The sequence below is a fragment of the Lucilia sericata genome, unplaced genomic scaffold (assembly GCF_015586225.1).
Source record: "Lucilia sericata isolate MDLA Ls3-8-SP2 unplaced genomic scaffold, ASM1558622v1 Contig000115F_arrow, whole genome shotgun sequence".
Classification (NCBI taxonomy): Eukaryota; Metazoa; Arthropoda; class Insecta; order Diptera; family Calliphoridae; genus Lucilia; species Lucilia sericata.
In genome coordinates, this window is record NW_023994147.1 from 1 (window position 1) to 23,139 (window position 23,139).

Here is a 23,139-nt window from a genome sequence, read left to right on the forward strand (position 1 = left end):
CTAGTGTACACACAATATGTACAGCTCAGGACAAAAAAGTAGGTGTATTCATCAAATATATTACTTTTAATTTAAAATAATATGATGAATGAATATCTTACATAACCATAATTTGTGAAAAATTTCTGCCTTTTATCTCTTCATAATAAAATCTCTCAAAGACACAGAGTTTATCAAGATTTCTGATGTAATACCAATATTACGGCCTCTTATTTGTAGCCTTCACCTAAATTCTTAAAGATTAACGCTTGTATTTATAAAAAAATCTTATTTTGCTTTTAATGCACTCAATAGTTAAAGCACACTTTAGCCTTAAAAACCATTAATAAAATTGTGATATTCATAAACAAATAATAAACGTATATTAACTATTGTGCTGATTTATGTTTAAGTTGGCAGCACTGTACAATATGGCTGTCATTTTATATGTTAGTGTTGCGTACAATTAGGATAAAATATTCGTTGATTCGGTTTTCTTAATTTCATATTTTTGTTTATAATAGATTTTTGACAATAAAAACAAACTTTTAAGAAAAATAAATATATATGTATATGGCTTTAATAAATGTCTATTTAGTTCAGATGTATAAATATAACATATAATTTCTAATTATTATTAAAAGTATCCGAATAACGGATATTTTGCGACAAAATATACATCACTATGACACATTTTCTTATTTTTACTTATTTTCCTTGTAATTTTTGATAAATTTTTGCAAATATTGATAAATTTCTTTGATATTTGACTAATTTTAATGCCGGCGAATATATTTTGCATTAGTATAACACTAATCAATATAATTTACATGGTTAATTACTTTATGGCATTATATTTAACCAACAAACTTTGAAAAAGCCAAATCAAATGATTTTGTCCATCATTTCCAAATTGCCTAAAAATAGTGCTGGACAATTGGAATATTGTGAAATATTCATGCATTAATCCAATAATGCCTAGATTTGAGTTTTTTCCTCAAAATATAATCGTTTAAAAATTTTCTGGGATTTTATTTACAAATTTGTAAACGTTAAAATTAGAATTTTTAGATTTTATTTTAAAAGAAACCATAATTAGTTTTCGCAATCAACTTAAAATTACCGGAAAAATCTTTATCTGAGAAAAAAATTGTTAAAAATCAACTTATTGTTGGCTTAAAGAAGGGTCGAGCCTACAATAAAATTCTTCTAATTGTCAATGGTTTATTGAAGGTGTTTTAAGCTATTTCACGTTTATAAATACGATTTTCCTGAATTTTGCCTAAAATTGTTTAATAAACCTAAAATAAGTTTTTATAAATACAGCCGTAAAAAAATATATCAAAATGAAATGTTAATACATATGTTAGAATTACGGAGACAATCATAATTAACATTTTCTGTCTTTATTGTTATAGTAACGTATCAAAAAAGTTAAATTTTTATTGCTTTTATGTTTGTGTATACCACTTTGTAAGTGTGTGATTTAACATGTAACATAAAATTGTATAAAAATGTTAACTTGTAACAAACATGCACCTCAACATTCACACATGTGTATATTAACTGCATCAACTGTAATTGTTTGGTGGCATCCAATGCAACAATGATTTATAAATGTGTGAGTCCAAACAGTCCAAAGGCCCTACAGCTTATGTTTATACATACTTTATTTCGTATATGTATCAATAAGTTGTGTGTGTGTAGGAGTATTTGTGGGGTAGTCAGGTGGATGCTTGAACAAATATGTTTGAGACTAAAAGTGTGATTAAATGCTTTTGTGCTAGAGCATTGGTGTTGGTAAATGTATATTTATTTATCACTTCATTAGTTAAGTCCACATATAGCCACAACAGCAATAGCAACAATAAGACTAAAATTATTAATTACATTTTGTGGTGGCTCTTTCTGACACATACGCACACACTTATTGTCAAGTTGTTCAAATGCCATTGGTTGGACTAATAAATGACAGCGCGCTAATTGAAAATTGTTCAATATGTTTGTTTATACTTCATCACACACTTTTCCTATTGTTGCTGTAATTGTTGTTTATGTTTCATAAAAATTTTAATTATTTATTAATGATAGTACTTACACATATACAACTGTTTTACACCCTTTTGCTATATTTATGCATTTTTAATAATTTGGCTTATTGTAGGGATTATCAACCTTTTTTAGGTCATTTAAAATTTATTTTTAAATTTTATTTAAAATTTGACTGCTCTCTTTTGGCTGTAACGTGTTTTTGGGTAATTTAATTATTAAAATTAATGAATATTAGTTTAATTGCAAACTAATGAGGATTTTTGTTTGTAAATTACATATTAAATGTTAGTTTTAGTTTTTATATGGAATTTAAGGCTCAAGGATTAGCTACACAGTTTTGAGGTATTTTTGGTCAATTAAATTTAATTACAATTAAATTGTAAATTTGCTATGAATTAGTAAATTTTACATAGTAATTAATTAGAGAAATTTGAAAATAAAATCACAGTTTAATTATATGTTTAATATGTTATGATTTTTTATGTAAAAAATGTTAACAGGAGAGTTTAACAATTGTTATCACAAACCTCGTGTGAACAAATCTTAAACTAATGTTCATATGAATTTTAATTAAAATTTGCACCCCATTAAATTTAATATATAAGACCCCATGACGTCTTTTTAGCAATTTCTTTCTACTCAATTACACACTTCAAAGAACATAAACTAAAGAGTTTTAGCATGAAATTTTTCCAATTACTCAACACAACTACAACAACAACAAATGACCTTTGCAAAGAACACCTCATTAATTACCAACAACTTTAGGACTGCATCAATTGGTCTCCCTCACAACGTATGAGTATTATTAATAATAATTAATATTGCTCATACGTTGCATTTTATGATGATGGTCAATTACAAAGTCATTACAAGCAAATTTACAAGTAAAACTAAAAACTTAAGTATGAATATTAAAACAAAAAAGAAACTCTAAAAGAAGGCAAAGAAAAAGTTTTCCCATCTACTGCCAAACAGCAAATAAAAAAGTATTTTTATTTTAGTCATAATATGTCTGTCCATCCGTCTGTGTGTCTGTCTGTCTCACTACTTGTCTATGTGTTTGTGTTTAAATATTATTTTATGTGTGTAATGTAAAGATACTAAAACAGTTTTAATCACCCTCATAATTTTATAATGAGTTCTCATTTTCTCTACTCATAATTTCTTGCTGGTTTTTAACGTGTTCCTTCTTTTGTTGCCAACTACTACTACATTTTATACACGTTAATGATAATGTTCGACAAATATTATACCAAAAACAAACAAATTGCTCCAAAAAAAACCAAGTAAAGTTTTCTTTTTTTTGGCAAAAGTTAATGACTGTGTTAGAGTGGATGTTAAAAAAAGAACAAAGCTACAAACATTTATAATACTGCGTTTTATAAAGTAAAATGTTGAAAATCAGAAAAACAAAATTTTAGGTCATAACCACCCTATAAAGTGCAAAAAACACAGCGAACATCAAAAATTGTTTCATATTTCGCTTAACCAGGTTTATAGTGTTTGTTTGTAGAAATAAAAAACAAAACTTTTATTTATTTATTTATGTGTAATTTGTTTGCCTGTTTCTTAATTTTTGTATCATTTTTTATCATTACAGAAAGAACTATTTGTGAGTAAAGTTGATCCGGGTTCACCGCGCGGCGAACGTAAATTTTCGGCAGCCACTGCGCCATCGATGAAAACAAAGTGGCTGAAAGCAATTAAAAGCCTAAAACCGGCTTCTGGATCAGCAGCACAAGCAGACAGGTAAGTTACATATTTTTTCACATTTTCCTTTTTCTTTTCTCTACATTTACACTTATGTATGTAAAGGAAGAAATATAAACTATATAAATGATGTTTGTATTTAAGGTTCTGTTTTTGTACACTTTAAATTTTCACAGCAACACCTAAAAATGAAAATATATTTTTTATGTTTTTTTTTTAAATCTTTAATTTATTACACGTTTTTCATTTATTTTATAGTCTAATACATACAACAACCATTTACACTAATAAATGTAATAAATTTTGGAAACTATTTTGTGTTAGATTTTTGTTATTTTTCTCTCTCTCTCAATCTGTTCTATTGGAAGTTTGTATTATTATTTTTGTGCCTTTGAGGTCATTTGTATTCAAAGATTGAACAATTTTAAATTAGTTCAATTTTATTTTTGGTATCGATGAATTTTATGCTGCTTCAGCTTAGCAGAACAGTGCTGAGGAAAATTATAGTAGCAAACAGCTATAGTTTTTCCAATTCGGTGCTTCGGATTTAACACCGTTTCGGAACGACAATCCTATTGATTAGATGGTGTACTAACTAGACTAGTATATAGATTCGTCTAATGATTAGTTAAAGGACTAGTCTTTCTACATGTCTGAGAGCTATTATATTGACCTGTATAAGGACTAGTCTAAGGCATATTGTCAGTCGATTAACTAGTCTAAGGACCAGTCGATTAGGCCTAGTCTATTGTGTAGTCTGAGGACCATTCTATAGACCAAGAACAAGTCTAGGAACTAGTCTCAGAACTTGTCTAAGGACTAGTCTAAGGACAAGACCTAGGACTAGTCTATTGTCAACTTTGTAGATTAGTCTTAGGACAGTCTATTAGCTACTCTAAGAACTAGTCTACAGTACAGTCGATTAACTAGTCTAGGGACTTGCTTACGGTCTAGTCAAAGGACTCGTATGTATAAGAACTAGTCTAAGGGCAAGTCTAAAGAGTAGTCCTTGACTAGGCATAGACAAGTCTATTGTCAACTCCATGGACGCGTCTAAGGACTAGTCTACAGTCTAGCCTATTAACTAGTGTAAGGCTTAGTCTATTAACTAGTGTAAGGACTAGTCTAAAGACTGGTATAAGGTCTAGTTAAGGACTAGTATATGACTTGTGTAAGGACTACTCTATTGTGTCGACTGTACAGACTAAGGACTAGTCTAGGAACTAGTCTAAGAATCCGTATAAGAACTAGTCTAAGGACAAGTCTAGGGACTAGTCCTTGACTAGGAATAGACAAGTCTATTGGCAAAACCATGGACGTGTCTTAGGACTAGCCTACGGTTTAGTCTATTAACTAGTGTAAGGACTAGTCTAATAGTCTAAGGGCTAATTTATAGAGCAAAGGCTAGTTAAGGACTAGTCTAAGGACTGGTATAAGGACTAGTTTAAGGACTGGTCTAAGGACTATTCTAAGAACTATTCTAAGGCTAGTCTAAAAACTATACCAAGGACTAGTCTAAGGTATAGACAGGTCTATTGTCAAGACTAAGGAACAGTCATTGACTTGTCTATTGATTAGTATATTGACGAGTCATTTGATTAGTTTATTGAATAGTTCATAGACTAGCTTATTGATTAGTCCAATGATTAGTCTATTGACAAGACTATGGACTAGTTAATAGGCTACTCTGTTGACTAATCTATGGAATAGTCTTTTTGACTTGTTTAAAGACTAGTCCATAGCCTAGTCTAATGACTTTTTAATGACTAGCCTATAGACTAATCCATTTACTGGTGTATAGACTAATCTCTTGAGTAGTGTATGGATTAGTATATTGTGAAGTCTAAGGACTAGTCTAACAAATACTATATGAATTAGTCTATTATATAGTTTATTGAACCCTCTGTCACATAAACGATTTTTATATATTGCTAACGATTAGGATTTTTTTTTTTCAATTTTTTTACACTTTCAGCAGTTTGCATTTAAATTTTTTTCCTTTTCTAACTTATGTTCCCTTGAAAATTTATATTCATGTCTGTTTTATATTTTATTTCTTTCTTTTCTATGGCAACTCCACTTTCATATACTTCTCTAAAAATCCCATAGACTTTAGATTAAATTAAACTAAAAACATGTCGGTGTGTTTTACTAAAATGAACAACATATTTTCCTTCTACTTTTGTATCACAAACAAAATAGCTAAGAGCTATACTTGCACCACTGGGATGATTGTATTTTATAGCTGGAAAATATTTCAACCTCTAAAATTGCTCCCTCTTTAATGTAACATTATTGCAATTCTGCAAACTCAAATGCCAAAATAGCATCAACTGATGATGATCATCAGCATTTTTAACATCATGTTGCTGGCATTGGTGATAATGATGGTTACGTTGCTTTGAATACATATTTGATTGTTCCACTTACTAAAGCCGAAAACATACAATTTCATTTTATACTTTCTACACCAACTATTACCAATATCTGTGAAACTGTCTGTGGATTGTGCCAGTACGAGTAAATTGTAAATTGTGAATAGAATAGCAGATACCACTTCACTTTAACAACGTCAATGTCCTTGATTTATTTTTTTTCACTTTCTATAGTTATAAATATTATTATTTTTTCTGTATTTTTTCTCTCCAGTCTAGCGTACTGTAGGACCGTGTAATAAAACAACATTATGGATTTTTTTCTAACAAATATTTCTCTTTTTTAGAGAAATAACAAAATATTGCCAGCATTTTTATTTTCATGTTTTTTTTTTCATATGGCAACAAAAAAAGATTCAAGCAGAACTTCTGCAACCAATGAAATGTGAAATATTCTTTTGCACTTTTTTTCCGGTTCGTCTTTTTTTCCAATGATAAAATAGAAAATGATTATGTGTGTTATTACGAAATTGAAAATATAGATAAATCAATGTGTGAGCAGGGATATAGTGAATAAATACTTTTTGCATCTCAAGAGTTGGCGTTAGCAGCAACTAATTTATTTGCCACTTTTCTATTTATTCTGTCTGAGTATAAAGCATTCGTAATACGAATCTGTGTAGAAAAATGAGTCATTTTCTTTTCGAAATAAATGTAAGTTTAGTGTGGCACTAAAATATTTATATTTCTTATTTTTATCTACAAAGAACACACATTCATTGCTTATTCCTTTTATTTTCTTTGCCAACAACATCTGTGTGCTGTAACTGTGGCATTGCAGAAGTATGTTTTGGTGTGTGTGTGTTTAAGGGGAAAAATAAGCACAAAATTAATCCAAATTATATGATGATTTTGGTTAGAGATTTCACGCTTTTAAAATGGAATTAAAATGATATTCTACAAAGAATTGTATTAAATGTAAAAGACTGAAGAGATAGCATGGCATTAACTAGGTATTCAAAGAACTAAAAACAAGTAAGAGTGTTACATTTGGTTATAACTAATCTTATGTAAACACCTTGTAAATATTAAGGTCGTAAATTAAAGTATATTTCGGATTCTGTATATAGACTTATGTATGGATTCTTTCGCAATTTCTAACCACGATTTTATTAGATCGATGATAAATTGTATTATAATTTATTAATAATTATATAATTATACCCTACACCACTAAGTATTATGAGGGTATTATGCGTTTGTGCTGATGTTTGTAACGCACAAAAATATTGGTCCTACACCCACCTTAAAGTATATCAATTGACTCAGAATCACTTTCTGAGTCGTTTAAGACATGTCCATCCGTCCGTCTGCCCGTCCGTCCGGCTGGCTGTCCATGTAAACCTTGTGTGCAAGTTACGGGCCACTATTTGCAAGATATTTTGATAACATTACGTTTTTTTATTTAACATGTGAAATCGTGGATGGAAACAATTAATAAGTAAAATTCAAATTTTTTTCAAAAAATTATATTTTGTGGAAAATTTTAATCCGGACAGACAGATGAACATGTAAGTAAGGATCCAGAATATTTGAATTTATTAATGTTTTTCTAAAGCCAAAATCATTCGTTTGGTCCATATCTACCGTTCAACAGACAAACATACAGAGAGACAGACGTACAGATAAATAGACAGACAGACAGACAGACAGACAGACAGACAAACAGACAGACAGACGGACAGATAGGTGGACATGGGTGGATCGTTTAAGTATATAAGTAGAAAAGATGATTTTAAAATTTTAGAACAACTCCTCTATAAATCTCTCGTATGTATTTTTGTCCTATTTAATATGTGAAATCATAGATGGAAACAATTAATAAGTAAAATTCATATTTTTTCAAAAAATTAGAAAGATATTTAAAGTTTTATACATCAAAATAAAAATGCATTATTTTTCCACTTTTTATCATGACAAAAATATATTAAATCAACTAACTAAATGTCAAAATTAGCCATTCCATATAACATTAAAACTTTACTTTCAATTCCATAAGAATTCTTAGAACTAAAGTACAGTCTAAATAAATTTTGTGCTAAAAATAAACGAAAACTTTTTAAACAAATAATTCAACTCCTCTATTTTTTTCCCTCGCACAAACAAACATTTTATTTAAGTACATTTTTTGGTTGAAAAGTTTTTTTTCACCATTAATTATCTGCTTAAAAATTAAGACAAGATGAAACAATTCTATTTCAACAATTTGGTGCGGTTTTAGCAGAAGCAAGTATTTAATATATACGAAAAAAAACTATTTAACTACCCACATAGATACTAAAGATACTGTAGAAAACTTTTTAGTTTTTTCTGACTAACAAAACAAACCTAAAAAAAGCAACAGTCGGAAATAAACGTGAAAAACATGCTTTTAAATTTATTAAATCTTGTGGTTTTTTGGCTACTTTTTCTTTGCTGTGTAAAAACAACAAATCTGCTTAAATATATTGTCAGGTAAAATAGTGGTAAAAGATAGTGGGGAGTATTAAAAAGCAAACTATAAAAAATATACTTTACTAATATTCTCAGGGGATTTTTCAATGTTTCTTTTGTTGTTTTCCTGTGAAAAAATATGAAATAATGTTGATGAGTTTGGTTTTTTTACCTTTCGTAAAAAACAGACAAAGTAAGAATGTTTCAAATTCATAAATGATATTCTGCGATTCGCTATTTGTTTTGTAAGTAAATTTAGTTAAGGTAAGCTGAAGATACCAAAACATACAACAAACGTATTGCCGTAGATGCTTAAGTAATTAGTACTTTTATAAACCCAATAAAATATTTCAACAAAGTGCTATTTTACTATATGAGATTGATTTTCATATAAATATTAGAAACAGCTGCCAAAATAGCCTTTCAAATCAACTTGTATCCACTATAGAGTAACTGTCCTTTGGCCAGGCTTGACAAACCATTATTTTCATACTTGTTTGGCTGTTAAGTAAGAATGGCGGCATCAAAGGAACAAAAAAGCAACAACAAACTAGAGTCCAAAACACAGAGAAAAGATTCAACCAACCGAACCCAGTTTGGTAGAAAGTTAAAACGTTTATGCTGGCAAAAAGTTTATAGTCTGCACTTAATAAAAAACTACAGCAAAAACTACAAAAAAAAATGTTACAAAAACACAAAATAAAAAAACCAACATTTCTATACACAACATAGAGTATAATTTTTTAGATGTTGTTTTTGTTGCAAAGAAAAAAAAGTCAACTTAGGTTTGGAAAAAAACTATGAATATTTATATTTTTTGCCAATTTTTAAGGGAGTTTTTTTTTATACTCTTTTTAAAAACTTCTAAAATCTGTATATTGAGAAATTTATGAAATTTTAGTTTTTTAATTAAAATTGAAAAAATGAAACACAAATCAACAAAATAGTTTCCATTATTACAGACTTTCTACTACACAAAGTTCATATACACCACAAAAAAAGTCATTGAGGTCTTTTCTGAGTAAAAATGAAAACATCATCATATAATTTTTAATTAAAATATCAGCAACATATTTATATATAACTATATATGGAAAACTGTATTAAGTATTTATTAAAAAATTAAACTCGTTAGTCATTTACGCAAAATTAAATTTAAAAACAAAACTTTATAAAACATTATAGTTCAGTCCACTATAGACCAGTCCATAGTCTTAAATAAAGACCAGTCTACAGGCTATCTTTCATTTTTGACTATAGACCAGTTTATACAGTATCCACAAGACTAAAGTCTGGAGTCTACAAAAGTCTAGAGTCTAGACAGGTCTCTAATCTGGAGTATATACAAGTCTATATTCTGGAGTATAGACAAGTCTATAGTGTGAAGTATAGAGAAGTCAATAGTCAATAGTATAGACAAGTCTGGAATATAGATAAGTGCATAGTCTTGAGTATTGCAAAGTCTATAGTCAAGATTGCTGTCTATACTCAAGACTATAGAGCAGCCTATAGTCTAGACTATAGAATAGTATATATTCTGAAATATAGAGCAGTATACATTCTGAACTACAAAGCTGACTATAGACTGGACAATAGAGCAGTCTATAGTCTAGACTATTGAGCACTCTATAGTCTAGACTATAGAGCAGTCTATAGTCTAGTATATAGTCTGGACTACGAAGTTGACTATAGACTGGACTATCGAGCAGTCTATAGTCTGGATTATAGAGCAGTCTATAGTCTGGATTAAAGAGCTGTCTATAGTCTAGACTATGAAGCACTCTATAGTCTAGATTATAAAGCAATCTATAGTCTAGACTATAAAGCACTCTATAGTCTAGAATATAAAGCACTCTATAGTATATACTATAAAGCAGTCTATAGTCTAGACTATAAAGCACTCTATAGTCTAGACTATAAAGCACTCTATAGTCTAGACTATAAAGCACTCTATAGTCTAGACTATAAAGCACTCTATAGTCTAGACTATAAAGCAGTCTATAGTCTAGACTATAAAGCAGTCTATAGTCCAGACTATAGAGCAGTCTATAGTCCAGACTATAGAGCAGTCTATAGTCCAGACTATAGAGCAGTCTATAGTCCAGACTATAAAGCAGTCTATAGTCCAGACTATAAAGCAGTCTATAGTCTGGACTATAGAGCAGTCTATAGACTGGACTATAGAGCAGTATATAGTCTGGACTATAGAGCAGTATATAGTCTGGACTATAGAACTGTCTATAGTCTGGGTAAAGAACTGTCTACAGTCTGGGGTAAAGAACTGTCTATAGTCTGGTCTATAGAGCAGTCAATAGTCTGGTCTATAGAGCAGTCAATAGTCTAGACTATTGAGCAGTCAATAGTCTGGATTATTGAGCAGTATATAGTCTGGACTATAGAACTGTCTATAGTACTACAGAACAGTCTATAGTCTGGAATACAGATCTGTCTATGATATGGACTAACGAGCTGTATATAGTCTAGACTATAGAACTGTCTATAGGACTACAGATCAGTCTATAGTCTGGACTACAGATCTGTCTGTAGTATGGACTAAAGAGCAGTCTATATTCTAGACTATAGAGCAGACCAGTTTATATTCTGGAATATAGAAAAGTCTGGACTATAGAGAAGTCTATATTCTGAACTGTAGAGAAGTCTATAGTCTGGGCTATAGAGAAGTCTATAGTCTGGGCTATAGAGAAGTCTATAGCTTGGACTATAGAGTCTGCAGTCTGGACTATAGACCATTTGATAGTTTGGACCATAGATCAGTCTGTACTCTGGACTATAGAGCAGTCTATAGTCTGGGGTATAGGGTAGTCTAGAGTGTGGACTATAGACCATGTTATAGTTTGGACAATGAGCAGTCTATAGTCTGGACTATAGAGCAGTTTATAGTCTAAACTATAGACCAGTTTATAATATGCACTATAGACCAGTTTATAGTCTCGACTAGAGTCTATAGTCAGTTTGTTTTATAAAGTTTTTTAAAAATTTTTTAAAAGTATTTAACTAAAATGTTGTTAATTGAATTTACAAAAAAATAATAATTGATAACCTCATGTTTTTTTATATAATTATCAAATATCTCAATTATTTCCCCTTCATTTCAAAACAAACAAAATTTTGAATAAAATTATTTTAACAAAATCAGTCAACCTCGCTCAAATCAAATGTATCACGCCGTCTCAACTGTTTTAACTTTAAGGTAAAATTTTCAAAAAAAAAAAAAAAAATTAAGTAAAATAAATCCACAAAATTCTGTAGAAATTGTAAAAAAAATTAAGTTAGCTAAATTATTAACCAAAAATATATTTTATATAAAATTATATTAAAACCATATTTAGTTTGTACATAAAATTATTTAAACATATAAATAAAGCACCAACTGCCTTGTAAATAAATATATAACCCTGTAGTGTTAAAAATCCTAAATTTTTGTAATAGATTATTATATATAGTACTCCCCACCTAAATCCTTTTTAATGCAACTCTTCTCTTTAACCACTACCCTAAAAAGTAAAACAAAAACTTTTTGTTATATACATATATTTCTTGGCACTTTGTATGTTTCCTTTTTTTTACTACAACTATGTCCTGTCAAATTTATTGCATATATACATACAAATAGATTTTAGTTAAAAATACAATAGAAAAAAATCCTTTTAAATTGTTTAGTAAACTGTTAACAAAAAAATTTAATTTTTATCTCTCAAAACTTTTTTTCTGTAAAACAATTTAATTGTTGCAACAGCAATTTTGTTTTTTTATAAAAGTCTGTCCCTCTTTTGGATTTGGTATTCCAAATGGTTTTTTGTGCAATTGTTTAAACTGTAATATAAAAAAATAACAACTTTACCATCATAAACAAAAGAAAAACACCTTTGAACTCATTGACATGTGAAATTAAAAGTAAAAAACCGTATAGAGAGAAAACAAATATAAACTCCTGCTGATTAAATGAATAGAAAAACCTTTCAGAATGGCATAAAACGTGGGTGCACTTAAAATTACTTTAAAATTTGTTTTAATTTTTTTTGGAAAATTCCTTTAAAAAGTCTAATGTTGGAAAACTCCAGAGAAGACGAAAAAATATCTTTGCAATTTATATTGATGGTATTGTGCAGATCCTATGCATTCTTTAAGATTTTTGAACCATATTTAGTTCTGGTCTTTTAAACTGAATTAACTTTTTGATTTAACCACGTTTAAATAATACATAACCTACCTTCTATAAACCCCCTCTTTCCCGTTTAGCTGTTGTTTGTTTTTTAGATTTACATTCAACTTTAATTTCAACACAATCTGAAAAGGAAAAAAAATTACTGCTACATTTTATATGTCCTGTTGGACTTTATTGTAGATATATTGTTCATAAATATCAAGTATTGTTTAGGAAAAAATCTGAATTTTTTTGAGCAAAATTGTCCACTTTAAAGCACATACAGTGGGGAAAATGAAGAAGAAATGAGAACCTAAAACCTTTAATAGGTAGATGTCTTTACTCGTTTTCTTCCAATAATACAATAAACTTTGAAACTCCCTTATATAAATGGACTTGCACTGTAGACCTTCTAATAGCCCCTTTTAACACCTTTTCCCTCCTTTCGTTTTATATAAAACTTTATTCCAAATAAAACAAAAGGGAGATAGATAGACACACAAACAAAAGTCCCTTTAAGAAAACAAGAACAAAAAAACAAACATGTAAAATTAAAAAGAAATCAAAAAACAAACAATACAAAAAAATACATAAAAGAGAAACTAAAATTACACTTTTAGATTTATGAGACCGTAAGAATTGCAGATTTTTTTAACTGCTGTTAAGGATGATGCTTAAATTACTAACTTTTTTTGTTGTAAAATTTCAAAATAGTCACAAAAAAAAACTCATAAAGTTCTGCATGTTTGCACTTACATGGCAATGTATTTTTTTCAAAATTAATTCTGCAGTTTACTTAGCCTTCTGTCAACCGTTTTGAGGGCGTTATAATTTAGTAATTTTGTTACAAACTTCAGCACAAACGCATAATACCCACCATAGTGGTGTAGGGTATAAAAACAGAAAGTATATAAGTTTGGACGCTATATTTGGTTGTGTGGAATCTTAAATATAGATAAGCAAAACTCAGTTCCAGGACAAGAACATCAAATGGCTTTTTACACTAATACAACAAGAATTTTGAACAATTAATAGACTACTTATTTATAACAGGTGGCGCAAAAGTAATCCTCCTATCAGAAAATGCAAAATTTATAACATTTTCTGATAGGAGGATTACTTTTCGGCACCTGTTATTATTGTCATTTCAATTTGAAATCCAATAAATTTTCACGTATGAGTGATAATTTAACTCACACTGTATTAATAATTAATCATACGTACAGTTGTATTTTTAAAATAGTGCAGGGAATATTAAAATTTTAAAATAGTACTAATGTTTTATTACTTCTAGGCTTCCATACCTATTAACTTGACTAATCCCTAGACAGTCTATCGACTGGTTTGCTAAACAGTATATACGCTATTCCAAGAATTAGCCTATTGAGCAATATCTGGACTGGATTATTGAACAATAGATAGACTGACTCATGAACCTATTTCTTGTTTATTATCAATTTAAGTTTCTATTAAACACAAAATTCCTGTTTGTAAAATTAAATCCAGAATATACTGCATATCTGTACTTCTGATATTTCTTAGTGTTTCTTAACAAACAACCAACTAAGAATATTAATGTAATGCATAATAAAAAAATATCTTTTTGCCATCATGAACAACATACAAATAGACACTCAAAATAATGCAATGTTAAAGAACTTTAAACACAACAAAAAAAAACTCACAAAAAGTACTAGCAAAAAAAAACTCAAAATATATAAACGAAAAGGCACAAGAAAATTACAAAAGTTTTTCCATTGGAAAAGTTGTTTGTTTCTTTGTTGAGTTCGTTTCTTACATTTTAGCTTTAGCTATGCAACCAAGCAACTTTTGTGTTGAGTATCATTTCATGTAATGTTTTGCTGCATTTTTTACCATTTTCACCATTTCATAAGTAAATACATAAACAAAACCATGTTGCCACAAACGCCACAAAAACACAAATACCAATGCAGCAGAATACAGAACAACAACAATAGCTTAAATAGTAGACAAGTACAAGCACGGCCCCAATAGACCGTATTTGTCTTAGGAGTATTTAGAAAATAAAATACAATACGCCCCTTAAAGTATACCTTACAATTTGTTGTTGTCAGAGTTTATTTTCCTTATAAAACACTAGAATATAGCAAATGATAAAGTACAAAAGTTTTTAACTTTTGTTGCTATATATTTGTCTTGTTTTAAATAATATTTATTTTCCAAAATGAAATTTTATAACTTCACAAAACTCTAACAAAAAAAATTTCACAAATATTAATATATTTGGTATCTTTAATCTCTATGAATTTTTAGTTAGCAAATATGAAAATATTACTTTACTTTTTATGTTATCATAATAAATAAAATATTAATTAAAAAAAATTTGGTAAATTTATGTTTAAAATTGAGTTTGTATTTCTATTTTCTAGAGATTTTTTCTATATTGTAATTCAGTATACGCCCTGTTGAACTTTGCTTAAAAATCAATTTCTTTCTTTAACAAACTATTATTTCTATTCAAATAATAAACTAGTTTGTAGTTTTCTTTTATGTTTTTCTTAATATGTACTAGAAGTAAATGATAAATATGTATTTATGCAAGTCAATATCTATATGCATAGTAATGATGAAAGTTTTAAATTAATTAACTGACAACTATTTTCGAATATGAAATTTAAGTGACAAATTATTTTTTCTCTAATTCTAAAGAAAACTAGCATCATGAACTCATCTTCGCAACAAAAATTTAGTTATGTAGTATTAAAATTTCATCATTGTTATATGATTTAAAAACAAGAAATAATGATTTTTCTTTTTCAAAATCGTCCAATAAAAATCACAAAACTGTTTACAGCGCTGGTTGTCAGAAAGCGAAAACAATCTTTACTATCTTCTACTGATTCATATTATTAAAAGCAGCTTTGGTAAAAAAATTTATAAAATTATTAAACAATTTCTACTAACAACTTTTAACTGTTCTATTTTAAAATAATAAACATCATTAGTTTAAATAAAATATTTAAAATTAAATAAACTTGATAAATATTTTTAATAGTGCTAATAAAACTAAATAGAATTTTCAAAACAACTTTACTGAAAAAAAAATCAATTTAAAAACCTGCATGATTTTCTAGGGAATTAAACACATAATTTTGCTTTTAAAATAGCAATAAACTATGAAAAATTACTATGGTTTCAAACACACAATTAGTTTTAAAAATAATTAACTCACATTTAGTCTGCATATTACTTTTGTATTACCATGTAATCCTTAAAAAAATCTAGCTATTTGTTTAATTTTAGTTCATATTTATTTATTCATTCATTCATTCAGTCATGCCACCTTATCGTATGAGTAATATTTTATTTAGTTTATTTTTTTATATGGAATAAAATCAAACTCATACGTACTGTTGCATACGTACTAGAGCAGAGCTGGAAAAGAGAAATAGTACTAACTAAACTTTAGCCAAAAATGTACATTTTTAGTTATAAAAGTACTTAACTACTATCTTGTTATACATATATACTAGTTTTTTAACTATTGAGTTTTTTAACTATTGACTTGTTATTAAGCTAGTCTATTGACCTTTCTATGGACTAGTCTATTGGTTTACCAGACTATGGACTAGACTATTGAGTAGCCTGTTGATTAGAAAATAGACTACTCTATTTACAAGACTATGGAGTAGACTATTGACTGTGGAGTAGTCTATAAAATAATCTAGGAGCTAATTTGTTGCTTGTTCATGAACTGATCTATTGACTACACTATAGGCTATTGTATTGTATTAACTAAACTACTCCATAGTCAATTTATTAGAATATGGAGTAGTCAATTGGCTAGAATATGGACTATTCTATGGCTTGATTAAAGACTAGTCTATTGACTACTTAGACTACGAACATTTATTAAACTGAGGACTTGACACTGAGTTAGTCTATTTACTAGACTATGAACTAGTCAATTGACTAAAGTATGGAGTACACTATTGACTATACTATGGAGTAGTCTATTACTTGACTATGAACTAGTCTATTGACTAAACTATTGATTATACTATGGAGCAGTCTATTAATTAGACTATTGGCTAATATATGACTAGATTTTGCCGTGGTCTATTGACTATAATATGGACTAGCCTATTGACTGGAGTTGAGAATTGTCTATTGAGCCTATTGACTGGAGTTGAGAATTGTCTATTGATTAGTCAATGGTCTAGTCTATTGACTAGACTACGGAATAGGCTATCGATTAGAATATGGAGTATACAACTGATCACACAGTAGACTAGTCTAATACTAGACTATTGAGTAGTCTATTGACTATACTATGGAGTAATCTACTGACTAGACTGGAGTAGGCTATTTATTAGAATATGGAATAGTATATTTACTAGACTATGGAATAGTATATATACTAGGCTATAGAGTAGTATATTGACTATGTTATGGAGTAGACTATCCACTAAATATGGAGTAGTTTATTGACTAGTCTATGTAGTAGACTATTGACCAGTCTATAGAATAGACTATTTATTAGACTATGGAGTAGTATATTAAATAAACCAAGTACTAGACTATAGAGTAGTATACTGACTACTCTTTGCAGTTGTCCATTAACTGGACAATGGAGTAGTCTATTGACTAGACTATGAAGTAGACTATTGACAAGACTAGGGAGTATACTATTAATTAGACTATGGAGTAGAATATTAATTAAACTATTTACTAGACTATGGAGAAGTCTATTGACTAGACTATGGAGTGGACTATCGACTAAACTATGGAATAGTCTATTGATAAGGTAACAGGCTAGACTATGAAGTATTATATTGACTAGACTTTGGAGAAGTCCATTGACTAGAGCATAAACTAGTATATTAACTAGACTATGGAGTAGTCTATTGACTGGACTTTGGAGTAGTCTATTGATTGGACTATGAACTAGTCTGTTAACTAGACTAGACGGAGTAGTCTATTCACTACTCTTTGTAGTATTTCATTGACTAGACAATGGATTAGTCTGTTGACTAAACTATGAAGTAGTTTATTGATTAGACAGCAGACTAGACTATAACGAAGTCCATTGACTAGACTACGAACTAGTCTATTAACTAGACTACGGACTATTCTTTGTGGTATTTTATTGACTAGACTATGGAGTAGTCTGTTAAACTACGAAGTAGTCTATTGATTAGACAGCAGACTAGAGTATGACGAAGTCCATTGACTAGACTCTTTGTAGTATTTCATTGACTGTAAAAAAGTACAATAGTACTGAATATTCATCTTTGATTCAGAGTCATTTTATTTATTCAAACTGACATATTGTATTTAATGGATTCATATATTTTATGACAGTGTTTATTTTTGCACAAACAACAACACAAACTTCAACTAACTCAATTAACATGAATGACATGAAATAATTAACAGGTGTATAACTATATACATACATATGTATGTATATACAAATGTATGTCCGTGTGTTTGTTAAATAAATAAGAGAGTTTGTAAAATTACAATTTACAGTTGATTTTCATAAATGATGACATTTGCACACACTTATTAAAAAAAATGCAGCATATTTTTCCTGGTATTTTGCATGTAGTTTATTTTAAAATAATTTTGTTTTTCTGTTTATTTTATTTATTTTAAATTAAAATATTTATTTTCAAAATCCCAATTTGAATTATCTTAATTAATCATACTCATACTAGTATTTTGTGCATTTAGTTTATATATTAGCAATTTTAAGACACCTACCAAAACCAGTAGATTTTAATTTATATAATTTGATTATTTGTATTAAAATATTTTTAGCTAGAAAATTATTTCGTTTACACAAATAATTATTAAACACAATTTATTTGTGTGTGCGTGTATCCCGAGTAGATAAATAATTAAATAACCGTAATGGATTTATGAAAACTTAATAAATATAAATTCATATTTGTATGTTTGTATGTATATTCAGGCAATTAAATTGGTAAATTGTAAATATATATGTATATAAATACATTTGTTTATTGTGTATATAGCTAAAGAAATGAGTAAATATTTAAATAATAAATAAGAAGAGAAATCTATTATCTAATAAATCTATAAAATTATAGCTAAAATGCATTTTTTATGCTCAATTCTAGGTCTTAGGTGATTTATAATGTATAGAAATTTATTTCTTATTTGATTGTATTTTAATTAAGTCATTAATTATTTTGATTATGATTTTATAAATTTATTTTAGTTAATTAAAAATCTTTATCTTTTTTTAGTATTTGAGTGTAATTATTAAGAATTTCTAGTAGAATTTTAAAGTTATAAAGGGCCCCATCAAGTTCAAAATAATCAAAATTCATGGCACAAATATCTAAAATTTTTAAATTTTTATAAAAGTTCAAAATGTATTCTCACAGCCACTTATAATAAAATTTCATGATCATGTCTCTAAATGAATAAACAACTTCATATGTATGTCAAATGTTTATCAAACAAAATAACATTTCATTGCATACTTTACAGGGTAATAAAAACACGTTACCCTTATCTAGAAATGTGCTGCCAAAAGCTACAGCAAAAAAAACATTTAATTGGATATTGACCAAAAATCAACCAAACAAGATGTTTTTAATTTGAATTACTCATGGAAACGTTGAAAAAAAATATCTCAATTTGCATACAACTTCAACAATAACAAAAAGTTTTGTATGTGAATGTATGTATCTATCAGGTGAATTTAAGTTAAACACGAAAAGGAAACAAAAAAATATTTGTTTAACAAGTGTCATTTCATGGTTTTTCTTTATTTTCCAACAAAACTTTTATTTTGGTTTTTTAGAATACTATTTCAAACTGTTCAGGGGGAAATTTCGCCTGAAATACACTTGAAAATACACAGCCAAAATATTTAGTGATAAAAGTCAATACATGAATTGACAATGATAAATGGTTGGCAAAAAAAACTTTATTTCATATCTCTAGCTCTCTGTTCAGCATAAAAAGCAATTAAAATATTTATTTCTCACCATTGAATATTTTCAATAAATAGAACAAAAAATACAAATTGCCCCTAAACAAAACCCACCCACTAGGAGGTAACAAAGAGTTACAAGGCCAGTTAACTGTCTGTAAATAGTTTGAAAAGTTGGTTTTTGAAAATTTATATAACTGATGCTAGAATTTATGTTTTTATTTGGTATTATTTTATTATAAGTTGTTGAATTTGTTTTCCTTTGGCAGATCGTTTTGTAGATAAATTTAGTAATTTTATTTTTCTCTTTTATTTTCTCTCTTAGACGTAATGGAGCCGCTGGCAGTTCATCGCAGCCATTACGGCCCAATGAGGATGGTAGCCATCATTTACAGGAGTATACTTATAAAAAGATAACAGCCTGTGATGTGTGTTCACAAATATTAAGAGGTAAATATGATGGACATCAACTAGAGCCAAGTCTAGAGCAAAAGTAGACAAAGAAAACAGAAATCATAGACTTTCAAATGTTTTGAGAAACATTGACATATACAAAACATTAACATAGAATTATACACAAATATTGACAAACTCATGTTAATGTATTAGCTGATGGTATAAGGGAAGAGACAAACAGAACATTTCTCGCTCAAATTCCTTTGTAGTCTTTCCGTTTCCGATTTTATAATAACTCCCTCACTTTCTACTAGTACCAGTACACACTAACATATTACTACAACTAACCTTTACTTACTTCTTTTTTTCTCTCCTTTAGGTCACACACGACAAGGTCTACGTTGTCGTATATGTAAGTTAAATGCTCATGGCGATTGTGCCTCGCAGCTGCCACGTTGTCAGCCGAAACAAAAGTTGTTGAGACGTCAAAAAAGCACTTCGGAATTGGAAAATCGTATAGATATCGAGGAAGAAAGTGAGTATTTGTTTTAAAATTTTCGCAATAAATAAAAACACCGAATTTTACAACAATTTAATTTTTGCAAATAAAAACAAATTATAATAAATATTGAAAACAACAGCCAAATGCTTCAAAAAAAAGAAACAAAACTTAAAGGTCTTATAAAGGGCTAGTAGCGCCTTTTTATTATTAAAGCAAAAAAAAAAAAAAAAACTTAAGGATTTCTTAATTTATGATTTAAACAGATTTTCGTTTGTTGATCTTTTTTTGTTACTTTTTTATTATTTACTAATATTTTTTTTTTTTTTAATTTTTTAACACTTTTTAATTTTGTTGTTTTTTCATGATTTTTATTTAATTTATTATTTTTGCTTTTTTTTATTCGTATTTACTAAATTAAAAAAAATCTCTTTGCCATTTTTTTATTTATATTGTATGTAATATTTAGTATAGTATTTGAGTTTGGTACGATTGTAAGTATGTGTGAGTGTGTGTGTCTGTATCTAATAAAATCAATATTGAATGAAACTAATGCTTTTAACCAAAAATAACTGTTGGTAAAAAAGGCATGTTATGAGTTATTAATACGAAATTGAAATTGATACTGAAGCTGATTTTTGTAACAACAGCTTTTAAGGGTTCTGAGCTTTAAAAAATTTATACATAAAACTAAAAGTTTAGGTATAATAAAGAAATAATTTTTTGATTATAATATTACTAAACATTTTTTAATCATAGTTTTCTTTATTAAATTTAATTATGTTTTTGGGTATTTTTAAGTAAACTTAAAGCAAAAATAGATATCTACAAATATTGGCAGAGAAATTTATTAAGACACTGAAATATAGAAATATACATTAAACCCCATATAAATATGTAGACATGTTCCAAAAAATTAACATAAACGAAGGTATTGACAAGTTTTTAAGGTGAAGATACAGATATTTAGATTGACCTTCACATAGGCATAATATAGACATGACATGTCATAACACAGACATAATATAGACGAACATAGAAGTCAAATGGACCTAAAATAGACATAATATAGACATAACATAGATATGACATAATATAGACATAAAATAGACATAACATAGACATGACATAGATAAAACATAGACATAAGACGAACATATTAAGGCCATTGGCATAGACATAGTGTATACATAACATAGACATATCGTAGATATAACATAGACATAATATACCCATAGCATAGACATGACATATTCTTAACAACTTAACATAAACACAACATAGACCTATCATACATATAACATAGACATAACATAGAGACAACATGAACAAAACATAGACATGATATAGTCATGACATAGACAATAACATAAACATGACATAGACATAGACATAACATAGCCATAAGATAGACATAATATAGACATAACATAGACATAAAATAAACATGACATAGACATAACATTGATAGAATATAGACAAAGAATATACATACCATAGACAGAACATCGACATGACATAGACATAACATGAATATAACATAAACATAACATACACATTACATGGACATTACATAGCCATAACATAGACATAACATTGATAAAATAAAGATATAACATCGACATAACATTGATTGAACATAGACAAATAATATATATAGCATAGACATAAAGTGGACTTGACATAGACATGAAATCGACATAACATAGACATAAAATAAATATGACATGGACACGCCATAGACATAACACAGTCATTATATAGCCATGACATAGACATAATATATACATAACATAGACATATTATAGATATAACATAAACATAACATAGACACAATAAAGACATAATATAGCCATAGGCATAACTTAGACATATTATAGACATATCAGACATATAGCATAGAGACGAAATGGACAAAACATAAACATGACATTGATGTACCAAAGGCATGATATAGACATAACATAGACATATCATAGTTATAGACATAACATAGAGTCAACATGGACAAAACATAGAATATAGACATAACATCGACATAACATTGATAGAACATATACAAAGAATATACATAGCATAGACATAACATGGACATGACATAGACATGATATCGACATAACATAGATATAAAATTGATATGACATGAACACGCCATAGACATAATACAGACATAATATAGACATGACATAGAGATAACCATAACATACACATAACATAGACATAACATACACTTACATAAATATAACATAGTCATAACATAGACATAATATAGTTATGTCATAATATTGCTATTAATATGGCATGAACATTTATATATTTATACTCTACACCACTATAGTGTGAAGGGTATTATGCGTTTGTGATGATGTTTGTAACGCATTAAAATATTAGTACTATACCTTAAAGTATACCGATCGACTCAGAGTCACTTTCTGAGTCGATTTAAAGATGTCCGTCCGTCCGCCCGACCGTCCATGTGTCCATGTAAACGTTGTTATCAAAGCATAGCATT

General features: G+C 28.4%; 1 protein-coding gene across 1 annotated transcript in view; it reads left to right on the top strand.

Annotated features, from left to right (window-relative positions):
* Positions 1–3,636: 3,636 nt before the first annotated feature.
* The window catches only part of LOC119600454 (SH3 and cysteine-rich domain-containing protein 2-like), a 42,006-nt gene continuing 22,503 nt past the window's right edge, over positions 3,637–23,139 (top strand). The window contains exons 1-3 of the mRNA XM_037950666.1: positions 3,637–3,783; positions 20,058–20,182; positions 20,508–20,663. Coding sequence (XP_037806594.1) covers positions 3,713–3,783; positions 20,058–20,182; positions 20,508–20,663 — 352 coding nt within the window. The 5' untranslated portion in view covers positions 3,637–3,712. The remainder of the gene's footprint in view (positions 3,784–20,057; positions 20,183–20,507; positions 20,664–23,139) is intronic.